The sequence below is a fragment of the Siphateles boraxobius genome, unplaced genomic scaffold, assembly GCF_051911475.1.
Source record: "Siphateles boraxobius isolate OS27281-9 unplaced genomic scaffold, OSU_SipBor_1 13, whole genome shotgun sequence".
In the NCBI taxonomy this organism is placed as follows: domain Eukaryota; kingdom Metazoa; phylum Chordata; class Actinopteri; order Cypriniformes; family Leuciscidae; genus Siphateles; species Siphateles boraxobius.
In genome coordinates, this window is record NW_027508733.1 from 18,346,319 (window position 1) to 18,369,644 (window position 23,326).

The following is a 23,326-nucleotide window of genomic DNA, read 5'->3' on the forward strand; positions in this document are numbered from 1 at the left end:
CAGTAATACCATGGTCAGTAAACCATTTACCAGTGGTTTTGGCACTGTGAGCAGGTGCCAGGTCGTGCTGAAAAATGAAATCTTCATCTCCATAAAGCTTTTCAGCAGATGGAAGCATGAAGTGCTCCAAAATCTCCTGATAGCTAGCTGCATTGACCCTGCCCTTGATAAAACACAGTGGACCAACACCAGCAGCTGACATGGCACCCCAGACCATCACTGACTGTGGGTACTTGACACTGGACTTCAGGCATTTTGGCATCTCCTTCTCCCCAGTCTTCCTCCAGACTCTGGCACCTTGATTTCCAAATGACATGCAAAATTTGCTTTCATCCGAAAAAAGTACTTTGGACCACTGAGCAACAGTCCAGTGCTGCTTCTCTGTAGCCCAGGTCAGGCGCTTCTGCCGCTGTTTCTGGTTCAAAAGTGGCTTGACATGGGGAATGCGGCACCTGTAGCCCATTTCCTGCACACGCCTGTGCACGGTGGCTCTGGATGTTTCTACTCCAGACTCAGTCCACTGCTTCCGCAGGTCCCCCAAGGTCTGGAATCGGTCCTTCTCCACAATCTTCCTCAGGGTCCGGTCACCTCTTCTCGTTGTGCAGCGTTTTTTGCCACACTTTTTCCTTCCCACAGACTTCCCACTGAGGTGCCTTGATACAGCACTCTGGGAACAGCATATTTGTTCAGAAATTTCTTTCTGTGTCTTACCCTCTTGCTTGAGGGTGTCAATGATGGCCTTCTGGACAGCAGTCAGGTCAGCAGTCTTACCCATGATTGCCGTTTTGAGTAATGAAACAGGCTGGGAGTTTTTAAAGGCCTCAGGAATCTTTTGCAGGTGTTTAGAGTTAATTAGTTGATTCAGATGATTAGGTTAATAGCTCGTTTAGAGACCCTTTTCATGATATGCTAATTTTTTGAGATAGGAATTTTGGGTTTTCATGAGCTGTATGTCAGTGCAATGAATCTAAAATATATGAAAGTTTAATTTTTATCATTACATTATGGAAAATAATGAACTTTATCACAACATGCTAAAACAGGAAAACAGGTCTCATCGCATCCGCATGTCAGGGAAAGTGTTATTTAGATTTGTTATACCGGTAACTGGTTGCAGACCATTTTGATAGCCTATTTCTGATATGCTTGAGTTTCCCAGAATTACCAGTAGATGTCAGCAAACACCGTCAAGTCATAAGTAGCCTATATAAAAATAATGATTTCCAAATAATGAAAACTTTAGGGAGTTGCTCATGACTTGTTTTTTATTAAGGTAGTGTAGTTTGATCAGTCTCTAGCCTAGCCTATATTATGAATGCTTCATCTTTTCTACGTTCCAAACTGCAAACAAGAGTTTTTATGATGAGGTTAACCTGGGACAGAGCCCATGGTAAACTCTCTAAACTGCCATCATATCGTACATCATAACTATTCCTTGACTTTTAATTGTTTTATTTTCAGTGGCTTAATTTAGGCTGAAATTATCCCATTTAGATGGATATGAAGATGATAAATCAGATGCAACATGTCCTTCTGAGACTGTTTATGACCATTTTATTGATGTTTATTCTGGTAATATTGAACTGTGGTTCTCTCAACCCGGGGGCCGGTGTCTACTAGGGGCCTTAGCAAACTTTCAAGAGAGGCCATAATTATTTATTATCATGAGATTGCTATATTAAAAATATAATTAATCTAAATCAAAATCTAAAAGAAGAAAACATAAAACCATAAAAGTTCTTGAAACTTCTGGAATCACAAAATAAATGTTGGTTAATTAATTTACGGTAATATATCAATACCCATCACTGTTCATAAAGTTTGAAAACAAGAAGCTTTTTCAGAATTACAGCAGAAATACGGAAAATACCTTACAGTAAAAAAATGTTGAGAACCGAATGCATATTATTAAATGTATAAAATATGGACCCAGTTCAACATAATAATAATTTATGCACAGCTGCTGCACTGTAAAAAAGAAAAAGTTAGTTCAACTCAAATTTTCAAGGCAACCGACTGCACAGAATTTTTGAGTTGAAGATATGAACTTAATTTTTTAAGTTTTAAAGGACTACAATTATTAAATTGCGTCAGCTAAGTTTTTTAAGTTCTGACAACTAAGTTTTTTTAATTCAAGTTACTGGAACTTTCAAGTCTGTAAAAGCTTACTATTTTGAGTTCAGATTACCATCCCCTGTAATAACTTGTTATTTTGAGTTTAAATTACCCCCTCACATTAAATCATCCACTGACAGTAAACCAGTTCATTTATGCATGTTTATTTGAACGACTTTGGCACAAACAGCTTTACAATTCCACAATGTAAGCAAGTAATCTTATATCCAAAGCAAATACATCAGGTTTCAGAACCGTAATATGGGCAGGTTTTTTTTTCTTTCCGACTCTTGTTGAGACCTTACAAATAATGCAATATAGCCAAAGATGACCAATAAACAGTTGTATAGTGCCTAAGTATTAATTCAGAAATGTGTAAATCCCCAGCTGAAAAAGCCACATTATCTGAACTTTCTGAATTATCTGAACTTTGAAATTAGCCAAAAAGGCAAACATGCAGGCTATAACAGTAATGGTGAAATACAGCTTGCTTCTACTGAACAATCAATACCGTAGTCTCTTGACTGTAATATGACAGCTACACATAAAATATTTGTTTTTATTTCAAATAAAGCACTTGTGTGCAGAGCAAATAAGGCACATGTCAATAAGTTGGGGAAATCAAAAGGAAAAATATAAAAACTATAAGGTGGTCTATGTGAAGACTTACAAAATATACAAACATAATAAATGAACAAACATGGTAAAAGAAATCTTCCCCATGGACACTTGCCACATCAGCAAAGATGCAGACTATAACAGCAATGCTGAAACAAAGCTTGCTTCTACTGAGAAACAATCAATAGTCTTGTGACAGTTATATGACAGCTACAAATAACAGATTTGTTTTTAGTCAAAATAAAGGAACAACATAAAAACTATAAGGTGGTCTATGTGAAGACTTACAAAATATCCAAACGTAAATGAACAGACATGATAAAATAAATCTACCCCATGGAAAATGAATCACTGGTTTATCAGCTTGGTCTTGAAGCTCCGGACACGCTGTGAGCAATTGGTGGACATTTCCATGAAAATGTGCTGGATAGTTTCAAAGGTATACCTGATGTCTTTTGGGAACTCCATGTTGAGGGCATAAAGCAAGCCAAAAAGATACGCAAGCGCAGTCGGGGTGTCTGGGATATCTTTCAGGACAATGGTTTCCTCCAACACAAGGGCAATATTAATGACTGCGTCGTTGTCATCATCAAGCACTGTGAGGACCCCCATCTTGATGCCTTTCATCTGTTTGTCATCTGTATCAGTTGCCTGACAAAACAAAAACAACACTGAAATAATGTCCTGTAGAAAACTAGTCAATAAAAAGTGATGTCTATTTGTGTATGGCCTCTTTGCTATACAACACTACTAAAAGCTGAAGGTCTTCCAAGCTACACTCACCAGGCATCTAGAGAAAAGCTTCCCAGTATTCTCCCGCAGAAATATGGGAAGACCTTCCACAGCTGCCTGTCTGCGATGACTTGTGATGTCAGATGTCTGTTTTGGAAGAATATAAAGACAAACAAATACTTTTGTTTAGCTCTGTGAAATGTACTTGTGCATGTGCACTTGTGCTTGTTCCATTTGTATTCCCATTTCTACAATTGTGCATGTAGGCAGATAAAATAATTGCAGCCTCTGTTAGTTTATTAGTGTTTCTTTTTGTCTTTTAAGGATAAGTTCACTATATTGCACTTTGAGCCCCCTTTCTGGGTTATCTTGGATGAAATAGAGTGTTTGACGAACAGTCAACGAACACCACTAACCAATCGGTGAGTTGCACATCTGATATTATACCTTCTGAACCTTCCTATTACATTTCCTATTTGAAATGTAGGCATACAAAGACTGATAATAAATTGTAGGTTAAAGCAGGTTAAAGTCTAAAGGTTGGTCATGAACTCTGCAAAAATAAATAACCCTTTGACTATTGTGTAACAGCAAATATGACATTTTTTTCTCAATGAAATCTGGCCCTGCATGGATAAGGACTAACAAGTTTCCTTTGTCTTTTAAGGTCTTTTGGAAAAACACACGCTAGTGTTGATTTTGCTCAACAAGAACTATGGCTCAGCAGGATTACAAAAAGCTTAGTGACAAACTGATCACATACAAAGACACTGTCTTAACTTTGGAAAAAGATCATGATATTACTCCAGAGTATATTGACAGTTTAGAGGATTTCGAAACCAGGGATGATGATCTCTTTGTTGTTACCTTCCCGAAATCAGGTAAGTGAAGACAAAATAATAATAATAATAATAATAATAAAAAGCCAAAGAGTTAACTATTTCAGAACTTAAGTCTACGGCATATATAGGCTACTTTTTTAGCACGTACATTTCTAAGGATGTATAACAGAAATGTTTAATGTTGGCCTATTAAATGCTTGATTCTCAGGTACGGTATGGACCCAACGGATCATGACTTTAATATACGAGGAAGATTTCCCGGACAAAGCCAAACAAAGCTCGTACGAGCAGATGCCCTGGCTAGAGTATCGTTTGAAGGTGAAAGACTACAACACTCGTCCATCTCCGAGACTCTTCTGTTCCCATTTACTCCAGCCGCTGATGCCCAAAGCGCTGCAAAGAAAAGGAAAGGTGTGTATGCGTTCACCAATCAATTAATAAACATTATTGACATCGTGCACAGTTTTTAATACATCTTTTTGATGTCAGATCATCTACGTCATGAGAAACCCTAAAGACGTCATGGTGTCATATTTCCATTTTTCCAACAACATGGATAACCTGGATTCTTCCGAGACCATGGGCAAGATGCTGGAAAAATTCTTCACAGGATGCAGTGAGAGCTAAAACTATATCATGTTTTACCTAACAGATACTTGCTAAGAAATATTTATAAAAATATAATGTGTATATGTATTTATTTTGTGTGTGTATATGTGTGTATATATAAAACCAGGTCTTGAACCTTCTACAAAGTTTGACACTCATGTTGTGTCTGGTTTGTAGTGATTGGTGGCTGTTGGTTTGACCATGTTAAAGGATGGATTACAAATAAAGACAAATACAACATCCTGATCCTTACTTATGAAGAAATGATCAAGGTGAGACTGGTTCAGTTTATGATCCTATCATCTTTCCATCAAGTGTTATTATTGCTTTTCTGATGTTGTGGTCGGTGGCTATTGGTATCTGTAGACTGACCAATGATATGAACAAACCTTTTAACAGGACCTCAAATCTGTCATTGTGAAAATCTGTGAGTTTGTGGGGAAGAATCTGTCAGACGCAGCGATCGATAAAGTGGTGGAGACAGTCACGTTCAAACACATGAAGCAAGACCCCCTGGCCAACTATGAATCCGTTATTCAGGATGTCACGAAAACTCCAAAAGGACTTTTTTTGCGCAAAGGTCAGATAAAAGAGAAAAAACAAGAGTTGGTAATTGAAGCAGTGTCAAATTAATCTTCAAGATAAGATAGAGACGTTGTCACTTTCATGATCCCGGCAGCTAACAGGGAACATTCTCAGAACTTGGGCTAACATTCTGACAAGTTTCTCACAAAGTTATGAACAAACTTTCTTTCAGTAACGATGATAGAATGTTCGTTCAAAATTAACTTTAATAATGTTCTCAAAACATTATGTTCAAGGGGTGACGGTGGACTTTTGAAATTATTCATTATTTAAAAGTAAATTTTTAAATGTGATAAGTGACACATCAGCGGTGGTGAAATAGGCCTATGTCATATTAATGTTATACACCTGCCGTGTTACAGGAACGGTTGGGGACTGGAGGAACTATTTAACAGTGGCTCAGAGTGAATATTTTGACCGCGTCTACCAAGAAAGAATGAAGGACGTACCTCTTAACATGGTCTGGGACATCTCAGAATTGCATGGCTGAAAACTCAAGACATCCATTTTAAAAACCAATACAGATATAATGCTATCACAATAAAAAAGGAAGACATAATATAGACTAGATTTTCACCATATTAAAACAGACAACTGATGGAGGTTGAAGAGTGTGAACATTATTATTAACATTTTGTAAAATGTGCAGTAGCCTATGTAATTTTCACCCAATTTGATATTTAGCCTAATAATTATGATCATATTTACGCTTTTATGTTGTAAAGGTAAACATAATCCTGGCAGTTATATCCTATCAAATGTTGGTGAATGTAAATGTCAAAATAAAGGGCTATAGTACCAAAACATAAAACCTTGAAAGCCATTATTTCACATGTGTTTGTGTAATACTTTTCCAGAATATTATGATTGAATTTACAAAGCTATCGTATTAAATGTATAAGATACATAATATTAATGTTTACATCTCTCCGAGTACATTTATTTTAACAGAATTATAATTAGCCTAAGGACTTTTATTTTGATAGACGTTTTTGTGACGCGCATGCTCAGTTGTCAAACTTCCACGTGCGTGCAGAACTAGCTTTTTTTTTCTCGCAAATATTAGTCTTCACTTGATTAATACTATACGTTTTAACATCTTCTGCCAGTTAACTGGCAACACACTGGATCTGTAATGAATCTATTAAGTTAATATTTCCTCGTTTTATCGGCATATTTGACTGTTGTACTCCGAGGCACTGGTAACGTTAACGTTATGTGGATGAAAACAACAACACAGTAAGCACGAGTATTTAGGGGGGAAGCAATAAACGAATCTAACTTTTCATAAAATTTAGCTCTAACTGTTAGTGAATGACGATATGACATATTCATATTGTCATGTATAAGACGTAAAATACACAGCTGTCTTTTAATGAGGCTAATGCCTTCGAGCAGGGTTAGCATTCATAAAATTGTCAAGTGTTAGTTACAATTATAGGCCTAAGTTACTTATTTTTTTTTTTTACATATTTAATGTAATATATTGCCTTTTTTTTTTTTGCACTAACATCTTTATGGTCAATGCATCATCTCCACAGCTTATAAATAAGCTAAGGTTAATCAGGTTAAAAAGGACGAGAACCTAAGTAAAATGCCTAAATCAGCAAAGAAACTGACCAAAATGGAAAATCACAGTTCTGATGATGAAGAGGACGCTTTAGAGATGGAAAGAAACTTTGCTTTACTGAGTAAAAGGAGTGCAGTGCAAACTTCAGCAGAGGGTGAAGAGAAAATTAGAGATGAAGATGGATCTGCAGAGGAGGATGAAGCACCTGAAGAGGATGAAGATGGATCTGCAGAGGTCGAAGACAATGGCATGGACGATGAAGGTGATTCGGGGAGTGATGAAGGTGACACAGGGAGTGAAGATGATGAGTCTGTTAGTGACCATGAAGATGGAGGCAGCCAGGCACAATCACACAGGAAGGGCGGCATTAAAAGTGGTAAGAAGATATCAGATCTTTATGCAACAATTTTGACATTTAAATTATTATTTGCTGTAGCTGTTTAAAAGAGCCATATTTACATTCATATCTTTGTGTTTGTACAGAATTATCAACCATGTCATTTGAGGAAGTCTTAAAGCTACAGAATAAAGTCGGAACGAAAGTGTACAATAAAATCGCTTATGGTACCACAAAGCAGCAGCAAAAAAACGAGCCCATGAAACGACTAAATAAACACAGGTACTGTGTTGTTAAATATTATAGTATTTATTAATATTTTGAATTAGCTTTTATTTGTATATTTTCATTAATTTTAGTTTGAGTTACTTTATATTTATTTTATTCTTTATACTTTACTTTATTCTAATATTTATATTTAATGTTATTTCAGCTTTATTTTAATAAAAAAAAAAAAAAAAAAAAAATATATATATATATATATATATATATATATATATATATATATTACAGTTAACAATAACAACAGTGACCTGGTAAACGAGAATTTACTAGAAATGTTTTAAATCAAAGTTTAACCACATTTGACCATTGTTCATATTGATGCATCTCACTAAAAATAATCAAAACATTGTTTATGTGAGGTAAAGTTATTTTGTCTGTCAGTTTATGTATGTTTTGTCTAATCACTGTGTGTTTTGTCTTCAGACCTCAAGAGATTTCTGCAAAGAAACATGTGCCTTTCCTCCGAAAAGTGGTTCCTGTCAAGAAAAGGGTAAGTTTGTGGAGTTTTTTCAATTAATGGTTGCTCATACTTATGCTTAGGGAGACTTAATTTTTCGCTTTATAAACAGATTTCAAGAGACCCTCGCTTTGATGACCTCTCAGGGGAATTCAAGCCTGAAATTTTTAATCAGACCCACAAATTTATTAATGATCTCCGAGAAAAGGAAGCACAGGTTTGTGAAAATGTAAAATGCCTTATTGATTCCTGTTTGTTTTCATTATGTGCATCACATTTATATCCACTGCTATTTGTTTCAGTTAGTGAAGAAGAATCTCAAGAAAGCCAAATCAAAAACTAAAAAGGGAGAGCTGAAAGCCTTGCTCAAGAGAATGGTACGTTTGAAATATACTGGGCCATATACTGGGCCTAATGACTCTTTAAACTTAAATACCTTTAAGAAAGCTACGTAAAACACCTTTACAGTTGTGTTAAGCTTAATAATGCTGCTTATTATGTGCTGTGTGTGTGTGTGTGTGTGTGTGTGTGTGTGTGTGTGTGTGTGTGTGTGTGTGTGTGTGTGTGTGTGTGTGTGTGTGTGTGTGTGTGTGTGTGAGTGAACAACAGGAAAACCAACAGAGGGAACGTCAGAGGCAAGAGCAGGATAGGGAAAAGGAACTTGAGTTCAAGCGGAAACAGAGAGAGTTGGTTGGCCAAGGACACAAACCCTTCTACCTGAAGAAATGTGAGTCTCTTTTCATCATGTTCCTTGAGAGTTTACTTTGTTCTGATGTATTTATAATTCAAAGTTACTGATTATTTTGGAGAAGATTTGTTAGTGAATGCCACGCTATTCCTACTCTGGTTTCTTTTGAGCGCCAGTGTTCGCAATTGTGCGTCATTTAACAAAGAAACATCAAACAACCTATATAATGTGCTTTAAAACCTCTCTACAGCTGACATGAAGAAGCTGGAATTGGCAGAGAAGTACAGCGAGCTGAAAAGGAGTGGAAAACTGGAGAACTTCTTGAGTAAGAAGAGGAAGCGCAATGCCACCAAGGATCGCAAAAAATTGCCCAATATGCGCTAAATATGACTCATCTGTAGCAACTTGTGTTGATTTTTTGTCTTGGTGCGAGATGATGCAGAAGGACGTCTGCTGAGGAGTTATTTTTGCTGGAATGTGATGTTTAAATTTCATCTACAATTTCACAAAACTGGATAAAGATGCATGTTGTTAATAGATTTGAAAGATGCTTTTCTTAAATATCCATTGTCATCTGTTCTTTAATTATAATGTTTAAAGTTTTCTTAAAATAAAATCCTTAGATTTATTGTCGGACACCTCTCTTAATTTACCACTAGATGGAGCTACTGATTCTTTAAAATGATCTCTGCATAATCCTTTTTTTTGTCTCAACAAAGCTCAGAAGTGAATATGCAGAAAAATCAACTATCTGAACTGTCACTGAATGATGTTAATCCAATTTTTTGTCCTTAAGGGCATTAGACATAAACCTGTTTCATACAGACATCCGTCAAAAGGATGAGTCGGCTCGCATTCGTATCTGCCTTCTCAAAATCCAAAAATATTTTTCTTTCGTCTAGATCATGACCCATTTAAGTACGGTCTGTCTTGGGAAAGGTTGTTTGTGGCAAATCCACTGGGTTTCGCACAGGGGCGTATCTTGAAATTGCTGTGATTAAGACAGAAGCAACGAGTACATTGCTTGAGAGATCACAATTTTCAACAGCATCAGTTTAAACCCTTAGTTTCCAGCTTCTCCACTTTTTTCGTTGCAAGGGTTCCCTAAACCTTGCAATCCTGGCACAAACAAACACCCCTTGGTAATTAAAGCCTCACAAGGGTAAAGGCCTCGATTAATCATTTAATTTACATTTTTGTGTGAAGGATGGGACTACTGTGGCTATTTATCTTCTTAACCTGCTGGTCCATGCGCTAGAATCCATCGCATCCCTTAAGGGGATGCTAAATGCTGCATGCAAATTTAAAGAAGGGTTTGATTTTAAAGCAGTGCACTCCAGCTAAGACTTTCGTGTTTGAAACCGTCCTTGCTTGAATACTGAACGGTGGATTAGTGGCCGCCTTTAACCTTGAGTTTTATGTCAGACTCATTCCCTTGCAGTTAATTCCTTTCTTTGGGTAACCCCAGGCTTTTAGAAATCTTGTTTCCGGAATCTAAAGCACACAAACCCTTCCCTTTTATCCTGAATCTGTCTTGTGAAAGATGTAGTTGTATTTGCGGGTATTGATGAAAGAATCTGGTGCATTCGCTAAGCAGAACATTTGACACAGCATTTGTCAAACGCTCTATGGCCATTGGGCCACCCAAAGGAGTGATTCCTGAAACGCAAGCAGAGATCGTGGAATGCTAAACTGCGAACCATCATTCTTAATCTGCAAGTTTGGATATGCTACGCCTTCATATGCAGGAAAGTAACCCAAGGCAACCCGAGACTCCTTAGAGAAATTCGCAATAGGCACAGAGGACAGATTTGCATTTTATTACCAACTTGTCACCTCGTTGATGTCTTCATATTTATGGATATAACAGTGTAATGCGGAAGGAAAGGGATTGGAAAATGAAACAGGCAGCGACACAGCAGTAAAAGAAAAGCGCGTTGACATGTACTATGGTCACCATGATTTTTCCAAGATGTGCTCCCAGATCAACTTTTGTTGGTTATGGAATATCATTCACATAAAAAGAAATAAAAATAGTCCTGAGCCTATCCCAATCCACAACCAAGATTGTGTCCTGAGCCTAACTCTTAACACCTGAACATTACCTTAACCCTGATCTTTTTATTTAACCCTAAAATCGAATTGGTTGATAGGAATATTGTTCCAGGACCAACAAGGATTCCTACTTTCGAGTAACAAGCTATTTTGATCTAAATAAAATGGGCTTGTTGGACAATTTCTCTTCCGGATAAAATCAGGAAGCCTTTTTAATGCCAGTACAACATAATCAGGTGCAAATGGTGCATGATTGGAGTGTAAATTATACTTTATCTGTGTATTTATGGTGCGTTTAAGTCACTTCGGAATAGTTCATATTTTAAAATTGATTGGACATGAACTCCACGTTGTTGAAAACTACTTGTTGAGGGCATGCCAGTGAGAAACATGACGGACGCGGTGGATACCACGTCTGTTTTTAATGGTAGGCTACATTTTTTTTTCTTTTCATGTAGAATAAAAGGTTACACTTTATTTTAAGGTGCCCTTGTTACAGTATACTTATATATTTAAATACTGAGTATTATTAAGCTACTACATGGACTTACTATAGGGTAAGGGTAGGCTTTGGATTTGGTTGAGGGTTTAGTTGCATGTAATTATGCATCATTTACTGTTAATACTATGGTAAGTACATGTAACATATGTAACAAGGACACTAAAATAAAATGTTACCGAATAAAACTATCTAAGTTGTAGACCTATGTACAAAATACAATAGGATTGTTTAATTGCGAATATATTCATAAACTGAATAAAAACGCATCCAATGTGCATTCTTTTTTTCATCATTTCAAGAAGAATCTTGCTGTAATTTTTGTAGAAAAGGTTGTGCTCCAACCAAAATATGAATGCACCTTACGTTGAAATTTTGAGTATATGACAACTATGTACTAAAAACTGGAAAGTTTTTCATTTGTAGCCTACACAAGACAATGTTGTCGAAATGATCCCCAGTCACACAGATCCACAAAAATTACTTAAAACACTGTTGCCAGGCCAGTAGTTGGCAATGTCATTTGAAAAAAAAAAACTCTATGCTCCCTATAGACTAAATATGCATGTGCATAACATCACTCTTTTCTCAAATTCATATTTTTGAAATTTACATGGAGACAATAACAATATCGTTTTCAAAAACCCATTTTCAAAAGTTTTCAGGCCCTCAAAACGCCGTTGTCGTGTAAATGAATGGCAAAAACGCATAAAAGGTTTTTTTGTTGAAAACTGTGTCGTGTAAACGGCCCCTATGGCTTCCCAACTCGTAGCCTCCGAACTTCCCAGAAAGACTTGAAAGAACCATAAATTCTTCTTGTGCTGCCATAGGGAATGATGGGAAATGTAGTTTGGTCATCGTTGTGTTTTCAGACAAGCCACTTTTTTTTCACCAACGTTACATAAAACATGTACACTATCAACATTTGCATTAGCCTACAAATTCTTATCAATACCAATTTGTTTCAGCCACAAGCTTTTAATTGATATGCTATGACTTAAACTCATAAAGTCCACAGTTTTGGCCTTCCTGCATGCTCAACTTGAATATTGAGGATCATTCCAATGGGACTTCAAACTTCATCAAGTAGACGATCATTCTAACAACCTCACAATAAAAAGTGTGTGTATTCTTTTTTTTTAAGCTCTTCCCTCAAAGATTTTTTAAGATAGAGTGGTTTGCCTTGCCAAGAACCAATAATCCATTTCGAGGGTGGCCTGCTGGGAAATCTAGCACTAAATGAGGAGGGAGCTGTGTGCCTTACAGACGCCGACTCCATGACACCTCTGCCTCGTCCCCTGAAACATTACGACAGTCCTGTCCATAATGACATTAGCCGACTGAGTGTTGAGAAGCAAACTGTCGCCTGGATTGAATTACCGCGCCCCGCCGTTTCTCTCGCCCGTCAGATTATCCATCTGATGACCGTCGGCACAGGAAAGTGGATTTTCAAGATGTTGCCCTGAGTCTCACGTGTCTGCTTTCCAAGGCTAAAGATTTGTTTATGACCATGGGTATTCGGATTTTACAAATGAGGTGGTGAAAGGGAATCAAGGACATGTTTAGGGATGCAACATGGTGCGGAAATGGGATTAACGTTGTGTCAGGTTAGCGTTAATTGCATTGGTAATCTGGGATTTGAGTTAGGATGACAAGAGGCCATCACACAAGCAGGTGAAACGTTTATCGTCCCAAGCACAGTAATATTCCTTGAATATAAAAAGGTTATTTCAAGCTGAAACACTTGAAGGTTAAATGGCATTTGGTTTAATCAGCCCAATGCCATTTGTAGTGGACTCACAAAGGTCTGAATTTGCATTGCTTCTAAGACAAGACTGTGAAACACATGACAAAAGAAATGAATATTTAAGCTTTGCATTAAACATGGGCACAAAAAGGACATAAATATAAATACATTAGATTTAATCTGAAATCTTTCCTTATACAGGCCTATAAATTCATGGAACTGACTTTCCTGATATTTCTTAAGTTTAGATTTCCAAAAGAGGCAGAGAACAACTAAACAACATATTTATTAAACCTTTAAATGCATGAATGTTTCCCCAATTATTATTACATATTCAGGTCTTTAGCAACCCGGGTTAATATCTAACACGGATGGATCTCTACCTGTTGCGATACTATACCATACTATATGATATTAGAGTAACTACAGAACACTAAAATAAAGCACATTCCCTTTCGTAGTCACTCCGAGTTACGTCGGATGACGACGAATGGGGGTTTCGCTTAGAACACCTATCGACTTCGAGTATTACAAAACGAGCCAATGGCGATGAAATGCCATGGGTCTGCGGAATTTGCATAGCGTATCTCCGCCCCACCGCGTGGGTATAAAGGAGGACGCCGGCAACATGCAGGTATGTTTTCGCTTCGGAGCCAAGAATATTTCTTCACTCCACAATCATCTCTGACTTCGCTCTATGAGACGAGCTTCTCTCTCCGGTGTTGGTGTGACGGCGATCTGCAGCGAGCTCACAGTGCCTGCTGATCTGTGCAGTGATCTGCCAGTGTGTGTGTGTCTCCCTGTGCGCTTCAACATCGCGGAGTTTTTTTCTCCTCTCATAAAAGAGCTCGCACGCGGCACGTCTTTTTAAAGACGGCTCGCCCGTGCATTTCTGGTTGCAGCGGACTGGTATCGGACTCTGATGGGCACGAGCGCTGTCTAGTGTGTTGGGCTTTGATCATGCTTGAACAGCGCTCGTGGATGACTCATGTTCTCTCTGGGAACGTGATCATCGCGTCATATATAGGTCGAGACTCGGTGAACTCGCAAGAGTGAGAGTCCCCTCATCCACTACCCGATCTTCGGCTGGTGGACAGGGTGACCTGAGGGTGTTGGTCTGGAACAAGGCGCCGACTCTGTGTCCACGCCCCAGCCCCCCCTCTTTAATGACGGTGCCCGCTAGCGAACTGATGATTCCACGAGTCTACCCACGGGTGGCCCGTGTGTTTTCATTTGAAGCTACAGAGGATGATGCTGTGTCTGTAGCAGCATCACTAGGTGGGCTTGATTCTTCTGGAAATGACGACTCTTCACAGCTGCCACCCCTTGGTGTGCATACGGCTGTGCCTGAGTCTGATCCGGAGATGATGGCCATGCTTTCCCGGGACGATTGGTTTTTGGGTGAGGCCGCCGACGCGTCCACGGCAAACCCCAATATCTTTCCTCCCGGACGTGCATGATGAGTTCACGGGTCCTCTCGTTGGTCTCATCCGCCTTTCCTCCCCTCAGGGGCCGCTGCCCATGGGTACACTGGGGTTCCCCCGGTTGAACGCTCTGTTGCCATGCTACTGTGTCCTCAGAGTGCTTCCCGGCGCAATCCTAAGCACCCGTCCAAGCCTGTAGTCTTTTCGTCACAGTAATCTGTGGCGAAATCCTATAGTGCCACAGGACAGGCAGCTGCCTCACTGCATCCCATGACCGTTCTGCTGGTCTACCTGACCCAGACGCTCATGGACATGCAGGAGGGCGGGACTGACCCGAGGCTCTTCAGTGAGCTGCGCGCCGCCACTGACCTTGCTCTCCGAGCGACGAAAGTGGCCGTACGCTCTCGGAGTCAGGTGATGTTCACCAGTTTGGGGCTGACCGGTCTGATGTGCAAGATGTCGGGCGGACCCGTCTGCTCGACACCCCATCTCCCAGGTCGGCCTCTTCGGCGGTGCGGTTGAGTGCTTCTGCCCACAGTTCTCAACCGCCCGTGAGCAGATTGAGGTTATTCTGCCCGACGGCCCCGCCGTCCGCTCAGATCCCTCAGTCTGCCCACCGCCGAAGGCTCCCTCCCACGGTTCCAACCCCGCCCGTTCACCCGGGCCTGGCTCTGGAAGACCGTAGGGGGATGCCTCAGCCCTCTCCAGCCCCGCACCCCGCTAAACGCCGGGTTAAGCGGCACTTTTGAGATGGGCTGCTCAGAGATGAGACTCAGTTCTTTCCAGGAGTTGGTAGCAGGGCCACTCCTTTCCCCGGTGGAGGGCTGGGGAAGAATCCTTATTCAGGAAGAACTGACTCTCTCCTCTCTGAGCATACAGAGTTCTCGGACGACACAGAGCGCCGCCCACAAGCCGTGCTCTCCTCTTCCCCCTCTGCCCCAGAGGTGGTTGACACGGCGTGCCGTCCACGGACCGTTTCGCCCCTGTCCCCCTCTGTCGCCAGACCCCTGACAGAGCAGGCCCCCGTGGAACGCTGGTCCTTCCCTGGCCTCCTCTGTCAGGGTGCGGTTATGACCTTGCCCCCACACCGGGCCGCTATGCCGCCCTCGTCTGGGCTGGTCATTTCCGCTTCGCTGCACCACCGGGGGGACGTCTGTGGTTCTTCACTCCGCTGGCACAGTTGGGAGCCTGCACTAGAGCTCCCTATCTGTTCCGCTGGGTCGTGCGAACCATCGGCTCGGCTATGCGATTCAGTTCGCACGGTCTCCTCCCGTCTTCACGGGAGTCCGCTCCACTTTCGTCGGTGGCTATGCCCCTATCATGAGAGCGGAGGTTGCTCCCTACTGGCGAAGGGTGCGATTGAGACTGTCCCTCCAGCCGAGATGAGGTCCGGGTTAACAGTCCCTACCTCATTGTCCCGGAGAAGTCTGGTGGGTTACGGCCAATCCTGGACCTATGCATCTGAACCGCTCCCTTCTCAGGCTGCCGTTCAAGATGCTCCTGGCCAAACGCATTTCTGGATGTGTGCGGCCACAGGATTGGTTTGCAGCGATCGACCTGAAGGACGCCTACTCTTATGTCTCCGTTCTCCTTCGACTCAGACCGTACCTACGTTCTGCTGTCAGGGCGCGCGCATGTCAGTACGCTGTTCTCCCATTCGGGCTAGCCCTGTCTCCTCGCGCCTTCACAAGGTTGTTGAGGCAGCCCTTGTTCCTCCATGGGAGCACGGGGTTCGCATCCTGAACTATCTCGGTGACTGGCTGTCTTAAGCTCACTCCTGAGACCAGGTTTGTGAATACAGGGACCCAGTGCTCCGGCACCTAGCTCGTCTGGGCCTTCGGGTCAACTGGGAAAGGAGTAAACTTTGCCCCGTGCAGGGGAGCTCTTTTCTCGGCATGGACTTGGTCGCCTTCTCCACTCAGCCATTAAACAAGAGTGCGGTCCCACTGAAATTGTTTCAGAGGCTCCTGGGGCATATGGCATCTGCAGCTGCGGCAACGCCGCTCGGATTGCTTCATATGAGACCGCTTCAGCTGTGGCTTCGCGATCGAGTCCCGAGGTGGGCATGGCATCATGGCACGCTCCGAGTTACAGTAACTCCGACCTGTCGTCAGACCTTCACCCCGTGGTGGAACCTCAGTTTCTACGGGCCGGTGTTCCCCTAGAACGAGTTTCCAGGCATGTTGTTGTCTCCACAGATGCCTCTTCCACGGGCTGAGGCGCCATGTGCAACGGACATGCTGCCGCGGGCTCCTGGACAGGACCCCAGCGCCTTCTGCTTGTCAATTGCCTCGAGTTGCTGGCAGTACGCCTTGCCCTGCACCGTTTCCTCACGTTGCTCAGGGGTCAACACGTACTAGTCCGTTCAGACAATACCGCGACTGTAGCGTACATCAACCGTCAGGGTGGTCTACGCTCCCGCCGTATGTCGCAACTCGCACGCCACCTCCTCTTATGGAGTCAGAAGCACCTGAGGTCCCTTCGTGCTATCTACATTCCGGGAGATCGGAACTTTGCAGCCGACGAGCTGTCACGGTTTCGGCCCATCTCCTGCGAATGGAGACTCCATCCCCAGTCGGTTCAGCTGATTTGGGACCAGTTCGGGGACGCACAGATAGATCTGTTTGCCTCTCACGACTCGACCCATTGCGCCCTGTTCTATCCCCTGACTGAGGGCTCTCTCGGCACGGATGCACTGGCGCACAGCTGGCCGCGGGGCCTACGCAAATATGCGTTTCCCCCAGTGAGCCTTCTCGCACAGACCTTGTGCAAGATCAAGGAGGACGAGGAGCAGCTCATTCTGGTTGCGCCGTATTGGCCCACCCGGACCTGGTTCTCCGAACTGGTACTCCTCGCGACAGTACCTCCTTGGCCAATTCCTCTGAGGAAGGATCTCCTTTCTCAGAGACGGGGCACCCTTTGGCACCCTCGACCCGATCTCTGGAGGCTCCACGTGTGGCTCCTGGACGGGACGAGTCAGGTTTGAGTTCCCTGCCACCAGCGGTGGCGGCTACCATCACTTCCGCTAGAGCATCGTCCACGGGACATGTCTATGCGTTGAAGTGGAACCTCTTCGTCAACTGGTGCTCTTCTCGTCGAGAAGACCCCAGGAGATGCTCGATCTCTGTCGTGCTTTCCTTCCTGCAAGATGGGTTGGAGCGAAGGCTGTCTCCCTCCACCCTGAAGGTGTATGTGGCCGCTATCGCCGCATATCACGAAGCAGTTCAAGGTAAGTCTCTGGGGAAGCACGACCTGATCGTCAGGTTCCTGAGAGGAGCGAGGAGACTGAATCCTCCTCGCCCTCCTCTCGTTCCCTCTTGGGACCTCTCAGTGGTCTTAAATGCCCTGCAGAGGGCTCCCTTTGAGCCTCTGCAACCAGTTGAGCTTAAGTTCCTGTCTATGAAGACAGCGCTCCTGGTTGCATTGGCCTCCATCAAGAGGGTAGGGGACCTGCACGCATTCTCCGTTGACGAAGCGTGCCTGGAATTCGGGCCCGGTCACTCTCACGTGATCCTGAGACCCCGGCCTGGATATGTGCCCAAGGTTCCCACCACTCCCCTCCGGGACCAGGTGGTGGACCTGCAAGCGCTGCCCCGGGAGGAGGCAGACCCAGCCTTGGCACTGCTCTGTCCAGTACGCGCTCTCCGCGCTTACGTAGACAGAACGCAGTGTTTCAGGACCTCAGACCAGCTCTTTGTCTGTTATGGTGGGAGACTGAAGGGAAAGGCTCTCTCAAAGCAGAGGTTGTCTCACTGGATAGTGGACGCCATTGCTTTGGCTTACCAACAGCAAGGCCGACCGTGCCCCCTTGGTGTGACAGCCCACTCCACTCGGAGTGTGGCTTCCTCTTGGGCTCTAGCACATGGCGCCTCGCTGGCAGACATTTGTAGAGCTGCAGGCTGGGCGACACCCAACACATTCGCCAGATTCTATAATCTCCGAGTGGAGCCTGTGTCCTCTCGTGCTGGACCCGCTCAGGTGTCTTCGCTTGCTCGCCATTCCACTCCACGGACTGGATACGTGCGATTATTCCTTAGGTGAGCCTTCCTCTTTGAAGCCCTGAGTTCCTCCTGCACTGTTGACGCTGGCGCCAGTGTCTATTGCCTGGGCGTCGGCTAGGTGCCTCCGTGTGCATGGTTCCTCCCTGAGTAACCCCCACATGTGTATTTCCACTGTAAGCCTCCTTGAGCATGTGTCTTTCCCTTGGCAAGCCATCTTGCCCTCCTGGAGTTGAAAGTTGCCACCCCTCGGGCTGGTCACTTCAGTGTTCACCCATATGTAGCCCTCCGGCCATATGTGTATCTTAAGTCCTCCCTACGGGTAGGCATGCTGCGGCATATCTCCTCTGAGATATGCTTCCCAGTGTACCTTGGTATTCCTGTGTTAAGTAGGACTCCTTCGTCTGTGCCAGTATCACGACAAGGGGATCAGACTTTCGCAGGGCACTGGAAGACAGCTGTGAAGGTGGCGTGATTTCACGGGGACCCCCATTCGTCGTCATCCGACGTAACTCGGAGTGACTACGAAAGGGAACGTCTCGGTTACGTATGTAACCCTCGTTCCCTGAGTAGGGAACGGAGACGTTACGTCTCCCTGCCACTTCCGCTGTACCGCTGGGCAGACGCCTGAGTTCAGTCTCGGCTCCTCAGCGAAGACATACCTGCATGTTGCCGGCGTCCTCCTTTATACCCACGCGGTGGGGCGGAGATACGCTATGCAAATTCCGCAGACCCATGGCATTTCATCGCCATTGGCTCGTTTTGTAATACTCGAAGTCGATAGGTGTTCTAAGCGAAACCCCCATTCGTCGTCATCCGACGTAACGTCTCCGTTCCCTACTCAGGGAACGAGGGTTACATACGTAACCGAGACGTTTTGTTACCTTTTGGAGCTTGCAAGGGTTCAGATGTTTTATACTGTCATCACTGTCCTCATCAGAGCATTTCTCAGTACATTCAGCATCTGGCTCATATTCGCCATCTCAATCAAAACTATCATTTTCAATGCCTTCAAAATCAATATTTTGATCTCCGACAGCTTCTTCAGCAGATCCACCATCAAATGACAGTGACACCAATATTTGGTTGAGTTCAGTTCTTCCTCTGCAGGAAATCACTGAGCCATTTCAAGTTTTGCTGATGATACTTCCTACTCTTTTGTTTTCTGCCTGTGGTAATGAGTGAAATGTCACTTCATCATTGTGTATCAGACATCGCCACCTTGTCAAATAAAGGTGAACTGAATTTATACCGTCATCAAAGATTCAATAATTGTTGTGCTGAAAAAATATACTTACACTGTTCCTATACAAGCTTGGTGTCTAACGTATGCATTTAAGGGTTAAAGGTAAATATGAGTGTAATTTCTGAATCACTAGCAGCATAAAACATATTTGCCAAAACTAGATTTAGAGAAAATGTGAGTGGTGCTTTGCTTGCCCATGAAAGATTTTATCAGTAACACAAAAAGTGCAAGACAAGTTATATGCCAAAAATTACATAGATAAAACAACAACATTGTCCTGCCACATGTTTTTTTTTTTTAGGCAACCTACAAATTTATACTTATAGCTGTCTCTACATTAAACTTGGTATTAAATATTGTTTTATTACTAAATAGTTGTATGTCATTGTCAGGATATTACAATGAAGCAAGAAACTTGTTTGATCAACACAAAGGTGTGGAATTTAATTTTATAGTAACAGCGTTTTAACAAAGACACGTAGATGAATTTCCCGCATCAATCAAACCACAGGGAAAGTATTAGCAATGTCAGCATATTGAGATACGTAATTACGTTTGACATAGATCCGTGATTCATTTTCTGTCTGTCTGCAGTCTTTCCCTTCAGAGTGTCTGAATTGATTCTGCTTTTATTTAGAATAAAAGACAGCTCCTCGTCTACTTCAAACAAACATATTCACCGCAGAGCAGATTCAGTCACTTCACCTGTCCTTGGCCATCAGGAAAAAAATCCATAAAAACGACTTTCTTTAAAACTATCAGTACATTTTAAAAACTGATGCGCATGCAGTTTTGCTTCATTGCTCCTTGGGTTTGGTTCCAAACGCCTTTCTCTCACTATCCTTAACCCTCTGGTGCTGTTCGGTCATTTTGACTGAAAATTTGGATGTTTTACTTCATCAGAATGTTGTGAAACTTGGAAAAGCTTTTGGCACTTGCTATGTGAAACACAAAAATAAATGGTCCTGAAAAATAAATAGTCACACTTGTACTGAATTTAATCAATGGAAATGGTTGGTACTGTCACGAGTGTAGCAGATGAACCCAAGCGCAGACGGTAGTCAATTACACAACGTTTATTGATAACAGAAAACAAAACCCACGAGGGAGCAAATACAAGATCAAAAACTATACAAGACTATTTCCTAAGACAGGGTTCTTACAATGTATGACAATGAACCGGCACAGGACAGCAAACACAAGGGGATAAAATAGGGAGAAACTAACAATGATAACATGTGATACTGATTAGGTGATAAGGACAAAACAAGGATAACAAGGGGGCGGGGCAAGGGAACAAGACAACACAAGAACACGCCTGAACACAAGGCCGTTCTTACACACAAAACATGTCTGTCATGATCCTGCCCCAAGACTTAAATAAAGACAAGGACTCGATGGCAGAGTCATGACAGCTACTCCACCCTAACAAAATCTTACTATATATATATATATATATATATATATATATATATATATATATATATATATATATATCAACCTCACATTTGGAGCACAACTTGTTTAGATTTATGGCTGTGATTTTCTCACAGTTTTAGTCTAAAACATGTTTTGTATTTCATATCAAATTTAAAAAGAAATTCACTTCATAATTACGGCAATGATCTGCGAAGTGTCATCTTTAAAAATAGACCACACTTCAGTCAGTGCTCTAAAGCATTCAAGATTTATGTAAATTTAATTTTCAGGTCTATGCTCAAAAAGTGGTTAAGAGGTAATAAATGGATCATAACTATTCCATAAGTATAATTTAGCACCATAAAATTCCCTAAAAATCCAAAATATTAAATAAAAAACATTATTGAACTGAAATATTGTACATTTATTTAATAGAAATTAAAAAAGGTCCTTTTTTTTACCCCCAGAGGGTTAAGAATGTAAACGGTCACTTGTCAGGGTTTCATTTGCGCATAACTATCTTATGAGCAAATACAAAAAAGCAGTTAGAAAGATGTGAGTCAAGACAAAATTTTTATTTTTATTTTCACAGCAGCGCAGGCTTTCTTACATCTTCTCTTAGGCACAAAAGGAACGATTGATTCATCTTTCAGTCTCTGGTCGCTGAACAAATCAGTTTGAACTGAGACTATCGCTGTTATTGAATTTTGTTATTGAATTGCCTTTTATACCTAGTGAAAATTAATTATTTCTTTGGCTTTTAAATATAAGCAATCGAAAGTGTGAAATTAATTTTTTAGTGTTTAACATTCAAAGGCAGACATCTCTGTGTCTTGACACTGATGTATTCATTTCATACCCAACATAAAACATTACCCCATATGGAGTTGTTAACAATGGGATGAATGTGTGGTGAATATTAAGATGCCTAATTTTATTCAAAATTAATTTTAGAAGTGAACGAACAAAGCCAAAGACTGATTAACTGAACTTATGCCTTCAAGTGTCTTCATTACAGTTTAATCAAATAATAACAGATAATGGTGCAATAAATTGCCTTTCTACTCAGTAACAATGCAATCACTGACAACGGTGGTAATATGTCAAATACTTATGTAAAAACAATGGCAAATGGTATTATTACACCCATGAATTAACCTGAAGTCCATCTTAATTAATATGTGCCAGTCAGAAATACAAGGTAAAATGGGTTGCAAATGCTGCTTAATGTTGATTTTAAGACGACATTGCCTTTATAACCTGCATGCCATTCAAAAATTGGTATCGCACTAGTTGTGCCACTGCAGCTTTGAATATGACAATCCCCTCATAAAGTATATGGTTCATTGTTGAATCTCTTTAAAGTCTTCTTCGAGTATCTGTTTTGAGCATCAGAACAACGATATCACCTGAGGCTCATGTTGCCATAGGAACCCCCTCAGTTGTGAGACACCAATGACAACATCATCTCAGTGTTGCGATGGCAATTCTCTTTAAACTTCTACGAGAAGTATCATTGGGTAAATTCAGATCACAGTTTTAGATACCAACCATTCATTAATTAGATGATGGTTTCTGGTTTACCTTTGCTCTTTCTCTTTCAAATGTAATTTGATATATCTTTTTCTCCTTTTTTTACCAGGCTATATGTTATTTCAGAGGTGGACATGGAAATAGAAATGTATATATAATTTAATCCTGGATCAAAAACGAAAAACAAATTATGCATATTCTTTATAAACTATAACCCCCCCCCCCCCCCCCCCCCTTTTTTTTTCTTCTAGGCTAATTCTTCTGAGGAGCTTCATACCTATTTATCTGCCTTCACATGCTATAGCAATTATTGTAAATACGAGTTTCCGAGTTAAAAATTGGACATCAACTCCCTCTCAAGTCGTATTTACCACGGGGAAGTTCGGAGATCATTTTGATAAGCAAGTTGAGTTGGGCGTGCCATAAACTTTAAACATGGTGGAGAACGATTGCTGCTGTGAATGGTTTTTTATTAGTCAATGTACCGGTTTACAAAACATCGAACTAAATCGGTCCGAGAAGTTCCCGAGCCAACCACACACTCATTAAACAATGAGGTAACTGCAT

General features: G+C 41.8%; 2 protein-coding genes across 3 annotated transcripts; both read left to right on the top strand.

Moving 5' to 3' along the window:
• Positions 1-4,071: 4,071 nt before the first annotated feature.
• Positions 4,072-6,312, top strand: LOC143735897 (amine sulfotransferase-like). The gene is made up of 6 exons (XM_077226237.1): positions 4,072-4,346; positions 4,516-4,718; positions 4,797-4,923; positions 5,094-5,188; positions 5,316-5,496; positions 5,864-6,312. Exons 1-6 carry the CDS (start codon positions 4,181-4,183, stop codon positions 5,989-5,991), a joined length of 900 nt encoding a protein of 299 aa, XP_077082352.1. The 5' UTR covers positions 4,072-4,180; the 3' UTR covers positions 5,992-6,312.
• Positions 6,313-6,491: 179 nt separating this feature from the next.
• On the top strand, positions 6,492-9,471 carry rrp36 (ribosomal RNA processing 36). 2 transcript variants are annotated; one of them, XM_077226239.1, is made up of 8 exons: positions 6,492-6,740; positions 7,043-7,447; positions 7,555-7,690; positions 8,117-8,183; positions 8,263-8,367; positions 8,453-8,527; positions 8,760-8,877; positions 9,089-9,471. In XM_077226239.1, the coding sequence occupies exons 2-8, from the start codon at positions 7,096-7,098 to the stop codon at positions 9,220-9,222; spliced, it is 987 nt and encodes a 328-aa protein (XP_077082354.1). In that variant the 5' UTR covers positions 6,492-6,740; positions 7,043-7,095; the 3' UTR covers positions 9,223-9,471. The 2 variants fall into 2 exon arrangements, with proteins under 2 accessions (XP_077082354.1, XP_077082353.1); XM_077226238.1 differs by having other exon boundaries at positions 6,595-6,703.
• Positions 9,472-23,326: the final 13,855 nt, after the last annotated feature.

Bases quoted from the DNA above. Each gene is read 5' to 3' on its own strand.
- LOC143735897 (XM_077226237.1), top strand. From the start codon at position 4,181: ATGGCTCAGCAGGATTACAAAAAGCTTAGTGACAAACTGATCACATAC. The intron at 5,189-5,315 runs GTGAGACTGGTT...ACCTTTTAACAG, and splicing joins CTTATGAAGAAATGATCAAG to GACCTCAAATCTGTCATTGT. The intron at 5,497-5,863 runs GTCAGATAAAAG...GCCGTGTTACAG, and splicing joins AGGACTTTTTTTGCGCAAAG to GAACGGTTGGGGACTGGAGG.
- rrp36 (XM_077226239.1), top strand. From the start codon at position 7,096: ATGCCTAAATCAGCAAAGAAACTGACCAAAATGGAAAATCACAGTTCT. The intron at 7,448-7,554 runs GTAAGAAGATAT...GTGTTTGTACAG, and splicing joins GAAGGGCGGCATTAAAAGTG to AATTATCAACCATGTCATTT. The intron at 8,878-9,088 runs GTGAGTCTCTTT...ACCTCTCTACAG, and splicing joins ACCCTTCTACCTGAAGAAAT to CTGACATGAAGAAGCTGGAA.